Source organism: Triticum dicoccoides, chromosome 7A, assembly GCF_002162155.2.
Source record: "Triticum dicoccoides isolate Atlit2015 ecotype Zavitan chromosome 7A, WEW_v2.0, whole genome shotgun sequence".
NCBI classification, from domain to species: domain Eukaryota; kingdom Viridiplantae; phylum Streptophyta; class Magnoliopsida; order Poales; family Poaceae; genus Triticum; species Triticum dicoccoides.
Window position 1 is genome coordinate 533,803,992 of NC_041392.1, and position 6,347 is coordinate 533,810,338.

At 47.0% G+C, this 6,347-nt stretch overlaps 1 protein-coding gene across 1 annotated transcript in view; it reads right to left on the reverse strand.

Moving 5' to 3' along the window:
• Positions 1–3,889: 3,889 nt before the first annotated feature.
• The window catches only part of LOC119332673 (solute carrier family 40 member 1-like), a 4,216-nt gene continuing 1,758 nt past the window's right edge, over positions 3,890–6,347 (reverse strand). The window contains exons 3-7 of the mRNA XM_037605831.1: positions 5,648–5,844; positions 5,113–5,562; positions 4,826–4,997; positions 4,450–4,698; positions 3,890–4,329 (exon numbers count right to left, since the gene is read on the reverse strand). Of these exons, the coding sequence (XP_037461728.1) occupies positions 4,186–4,329; positions 4,450–4,698; positions 4,826–4,997; positions 5,113–5,562; positions 5,648–5,844 (1,212 nt within the window). The 3' untranslated portion in view covers positions 3,890–4,185. The remainder of the gene's footprint in view (positions 4,330–4,449; positions 4,699–4,825; positions 4,998–5,112; positions 5,563–5,647; positions 5,845–6,347) is intronic.

A 6,347-nucleotide genomic window follows, 5' to 3' on the forward strand; every position in this document is an offset into this window, starting at 1 on the left:
GCTTGGTTATCGATCTCTTGTTTCTTGCCCTAAGCCGCCACCGGGTCGTCCCCTTATATACACGGGTTGACGCCTGGTGGCCTACAGAGTCCCGGCCGGCTCATAATCGTGTCCCGCTCGGTGACTTCCTTTACATGCCTTTCCTTACAAGTCTTTCCTTACATACGGCGGTTTATAATACCGGGCCTTAAGCCGCCTTCAGGCCTTTGGGCCTTCTATAAGATTTAATAAACTATCATCTTGAATGGTTATTGGGCTTCTTGTGTAACCCGCCATTGGGGCTGACCCGGCCCCTCCTGGGCGGGTCATAACTGATAGCTATATCCCCAACATCAAGTATTTCATTTTTCTTGAGAGGATGATCAGGCAAAGCATTAAGTAATCGGAGAAGCCTCCCCCAAGCTTGTGGGAGACTCTCTTCTTAAATTTGCACAAAATTATATATTTCCCTTAAAGCAGCTTGTTTCTCATGAGTGGGGAAATATTTAGCAGAGAAGTAATAAATCATATCCTGGAGACTACACACACAACCTTGTTTTAGCATCACCCTTTAATGAGAACGGAAACAACTTAAGGATAAAGTAATAGTGAGTTTTCTCATCATTAGTGAACAAGGTGGCTATATCATTTAATTTAGTAAGATGTGCCACAACAGTTTCAGATTCATAGCCATAAAAAGGATCAAATTCAACCAAAGTAATTAACTCAGGATCGACAGAGAAATCATAATCCTTATCGGAAATACACATAGGTGAAGTAGAAAAAGCAGGGTCATATTTCATTCTAGCATTCAAAGACTTTTTTTTCCAGCTTAGCTAACAGTTTCCCAAGATCATATCTATCATTGCAAGCTAAAAAGTCTCTAGCAGTTTCTTCATCCATAACATAACCCTCAGGCACAACAGACAATTCATATCTAGGGGGAGAATCTTCATCATTATTTTCATCAATATTATCAGTTTCAATAATTTCATTCTCTCTAACCCTAGCAAGTTGTTCATCAAGAAATTCACCTAATGACATAGTATTATCAAGCACAAAAGTAGTTTCATCATAAATATCATGCAAAGCAGAAGCGGCATCATCAATCACATGCGACATATCAAAATAAATAACAGGAGTAGGTGTCGCAAGTTTACTCAAAACAGAAGGTGAATCAAGTGCAGAGCTAGATGGCAGTTCCTTACCTTCCCTCATAGTTGAGGAAAAAATCTTGGTTCTTTCATCTTTAAAGGTCCTCATAGTGATCAACAGATATAAATCCCAAGTGACTCAAAGAATAGAGCTATGCTCCCCGGCAACGGCGCCAGAAAATAGTCTTGATAACCCACAAATATAGGGGATCGCAGCAATTTTTGAGAGTAGAGTATTCAACCCAAATTCATTGATTTGACACAAGGGGAGCCAAAAAATATTCTCAAGTATTAACAATTGAGTTGTCAATTCAACCGCACCTGAAAGACTTAATATCTGCAGTAAAGTATTTAGTAACAAAGTAATATGGAAGTAATGGTAACGATGGCAAAAGTAATAGTATTGGTTTTGTAGTGATTGTAACAATGGCAACGGAAAAGTAACTAAGCAAAGACCAATATGTGAAAAGCTCGTAGGCATTGGATCAGTGATGGATAATTATGTCGGATGCGATTCCTCGTGCAACAGTTATAACATAGGGTGACACAGAATTAGCTCTAGTTCATCAATGTAATGTAGGCATATATTCCGAATATACTCATACGTGCTTATGAAAAAGAACTTGCATGACATATTTTGTCCTACCCTCCCATGGCAGCGGGATCCTATTGGAAAGTAAGGGATATTAAGGCATCCTTTTAATAGAGTACCGGACCAAAGCATTAACACTTAGTGAATACATGAACTCCTCAAACTACGGTCATCATCGGGAGTGGTCCCGATTATTGTCACTTCGGGGTTACCGGATCATAACACATAGTAGGTGACTATTGACTTACAAAATAGGATCAATAACTCACATATATTCATGAAAACATAATAGGTTCAGATATGAAATCATGGCACTCGGGCCCTAGTGACAAGCATTAAGCATAGCAAAGTCATAGCAACATCAATCTCAAAACATAATGGATACTAGGGATCAAACCCTAACAAAACTAACTCGATTACATGATAAATCTCATCCAACTCATCACCGTCCAGCAAGCCTACGATGGAATTACTCACGCACGACGGTGAGCATCAAGAAATTGGTGATGGAGGAAGGTTGATGATGACGATGGCAACGGATCCCCCTCTCCGGAGTCCCGAACGGACTCCAGATCGGCCCTCCCGAGAGAGATTAGGGCTTGGCGGCGGCTCCGTATCGTAAAACGTGATAAATCCTTCTCTCCGTTTTTTTCTCCCCGAACATGAATATATAGAGTTGGAGTTGAGGTCGTTGGAGCATCAGGGGGCCCACGAGACAGGTGGGCGCTCCCCAGGGGGGTGGGCGGCCCCCCACCCTCGTGGACAGGGTGTGGGCCCCCTTACGTTGATTCTTCCGCCGGTATTTTTTATATATTCTAAAAATTTCTCCGTGAAGTTTCAGGTCATTCCGAGAACTTTTATTTCTGCAAAAAAATAACACCATGGAAATTCTGCTGAAAACGGCGTCAGTCCGGGTTAGTTCCATTCAAATCATGCAAGTTAGAGTCCAAAACAAGGTCAAAAGTGTTTGAAAAAGTAGATACGATGGAGACGTATCACCTCTCTTGATTGTGGTGGCGCTTCGGCGCGATGGTTTCACTTATCCGTAGGTCGTCTCAAGCTCGGTGCGTCGACGGCCTTGTTACCTACGTGGCGGTGGTGTGTTTGTCTTGGATGCCGGGGCCGCGGTCCTGGATGGTGAGTCTACACATGGGCTTTGCGGCAGGTAGCATGGCAGCGGTGGCGATGTCTCATCTTGGCTATGTGGATAGCAAGGGGAGGGGCGATGGAGTCCTTGGTGTCGTTGTGGCTTCGACAGTGGCAATTCCCTGGTCTGGATCTAGAGGCCTAGTGCGCGTGGCCGCGACCACCCCTCGCGTGGTGGGTCGGCATCCTTGAGTCCGCGTGTGGCATTTGTGTGGGTCCGAGTGAAAGCTCTATGATCCGGCGCCGACAGCGCCGATACCTAAGAGTGTCTCTTCCATGACGGTACCAGGGTTTCGAGGTGAAAATCTTAGTCCGTCTTCGGGCTCAACAGCGGTGGCGTCTGGCGCCAGCACCCTCTTGAGGGCGGCATCGCGAAACCTTGGTCCCACTCGATGGCAGATGGCCTATGTCGTCGGGTTTGCCTCTTCCCTGGCTTCTCACATCCTAGTATCGATAGTGGGTTGGAGCCGTTGCTCTCCTATTTTATAGACGGGTTCCTATGGTCCGTGTCCTCGGTCCTTGGTGTCTCCTGGCAGGAGCGGTGCTCCATGGCCTGGAGCGAGGGGACTGTCTCTACGGTGAGACGGATTGTTTCGAAGAAGGTTTAGTCTGTTTGGGTCCTCGGTGTCCGGTGGTTTCTCTTGTGGCGCGGGTTCAGTCTTCTTCCGTAGTCTTGGTTGTACTCCCTCCGTTCCAAAATAGAAGACCCAACTTTATACTAGTACAAAGTTGGGTCATCTATTTTGAAAAAGGAGGGAGTAGTTTGTTAGAGGTGGCCTCTCCCGTTTTTATTCCTCGGTGTTGGGTTTGTGGCAGTTGTGTCACCCATCCGGTGTCGTTTTATTTTTCTTTCGACCAGCTTGTTTGAGAGTTTCCTCATAACTTTGTATTGGTTCAGCCTGTTTCGAGAGAATTGACGTATGGAAAGCAAAGCCATCTAGATGAGTTTTGCGAGCCGTCTATGATGAGGGTATTCATATCAGTGTTTGCAACCGTTTTCTTTTATACGGGAGTGTTTGCAACCGTTGCAATGTCAATATCCTTAAGCGGAAATTTTGTTGGGGGATTTTTCACAGTTCCTAACACGTATTGCTGTGAGCCTGGGAGTTGTGTTTTATGAGATCAACTATGAAAACAAAGATTAATTTACACGAGCAAGCACCGGGCCAATTATTTGGCAGCTCACTTGTTCCTTATCAGGGCGAACCAGGTAAGGAGTTCCTTATCCTGCTACTATATACACCCAGAAAGAAAGGAAGGCTGAAGAAGATGATATCAACCATGAGCTTAATTGCCAGCATGCTCTGGCCACTATTACAAGGTTGCACACCAGCCCATCTTGGCGAAGATCTTGTCCATGTGCAGCAGGTGCTTCCGCACGCGGTACACGTGCAGCGTGTACATGAGGGCAGCGCAGGTCACCAGCAGGAAGGACAGGACGATCAGCTCGCTGAAATCCTGTTATGGTTGCACACATTGTAGATTGTAAATGGTAATCATCCGAATTCATCTTGCCGTTTGTTAACAATTACTAGTATATACACTAATGAAAAGGAGTTGATCGATATGTTGGCGCACCTTGGGGTCGGAGACGATGATGCCCATGATGTAGGTGAGCAGGTCGAACATGGACTGCAGCGAGTTCTGGACCCCTCCGACGATGCACCGGTCCGAGTCCGGGACACTGTCCTGCATCAGCTGCATCACCGCAAGGTCGAACATCCAGAGGCCGAGGCGGGACACCGCGACGCCGGCCATGAGCACCCACGCCGACGCCACGCCGTCGCTCACCCAGATGGAGCCGACGCAAAGCAGCAGGCAGCACCACTGCACATGTCACCAGCAGAAACCCATCAAACACCCCCTCATAATCCAAGCAATTGTGCACCAAAGTGCAGTGCGTGTGTTGGTACGTATGTATTCTGAAAATGGATGATGGGTCGGGTCGACGTGCCTGCATCCAGACGGACCAGAGCCCTGTACGAAGCGTGGACACCCACGAGTGCACCACCGGGTACAGCAAGGTTGCCGCGATCCCGACGACGGCGCTGAACCCCCGTGCCAGACTGATCACGTACGCCGGGATGCCTTTCCAGTCCAGAGTTGCAGTCATCAGTGTACCAAAGCTGCAAAGGCAACACAAAATTGCATGTGAAATCCCACATTCTTGCTGAATGCACACAAGAGTCAAGAGGGTCAGTGCCTCGGTGACTCGGTGTACATTTTTCGTGCCTTGATTACCTTAGTACAGTGAAGTAGAGGATGGCAAGAGCAACCCCTGGCAGCATCACCTCCTGCCTCATGTACACAGTCCATGACTCCCAGCAGGGCAGGATCGAGAGCCGCTCCGTGACACCCACCTTCCAATCCGGCGCGTCCTGGCCGTACCTGTGCACCTCCTCGTCGGCCGGTGCCACCACCAGCGCTGCGGTCGACTCCCTCCTCAGCTGGACGTCCTCGCTGAGAGCGGGCACGCCGTTGTACACGGAGACGAAGAGCCAGTACTGCAGCCACACCGAGGCGATGTTCCACAGGGCAAGCGCCACCGCGGAGGCCTGCGTGGAGACGAAGCTGATGATGAACCCGGAGAGGACCGGCGCCAGCAGCTTGCAGCTCAGGTCGATCCTCCGGATCATCGAGTTGGTCTTCGTCAGTACCGCCGGCGGATGCCCGCCGCAAATCACCACCACCCTGCATGCATCGTCCCATAGTTGGTTAGTGCTGTTATATATGTTGTCTCAGCTCCTTTGTTGAGCTGTAAGTTTGATTTGTATACCATTCTCGCTCGATCAGTATGGTGCCGGCAAGAGTTGAGAGCGCCGCGAGCGCGCCCGACACGTTAGTCACCACGACTAGAGCTAAGAAGACAGGGAAGCTTGTATCTTTCAGGTTATCGTAGATAAGCAGTCCAGTTACCGAAACCCCAGCAATGATGAAGGATAAGCTTTGAACCAGCAGCCATAGGCCCAAAACCTGCAGGGCAGCCAAGCATATTCTTTGAGGAAACTTTAGTACTCCCTCCATTTCTAAATATAAGACCTTTTAGAGATTTCAATATGAACTACATACGGATGTATATAGACATATTTCAGAGTGTAGATTCACTCATTTTGCTTTGTATGTAGTCTGTATTGAAATCTCTAAAAAACCTTATATTTAGGAATGGAGGGAGTACATGAGAGAAATATGGAGTAATTTGTCACTAAATCAGGAAATGCAGAGTAATTCAACGGAAAGTTAATATGTGATGAATATGATAGTTTACAGTTTGATGGTACTACGGGGTGTTTGGTTTTATGCCACAATTTGGATGAGAAAGTTACACACTTCAGTTTCATTTTTGTTTTTAAAGAGAATTTGGAAAGGCCTTACATCATTTTTCCATTTATCCTGTTCAGAGTCTTCGGTGCATAGGCTGGAAGAACTGTTCTCTTCCATATTCTAGAATCTAGATTATATTGGTCACAATTGGGAAG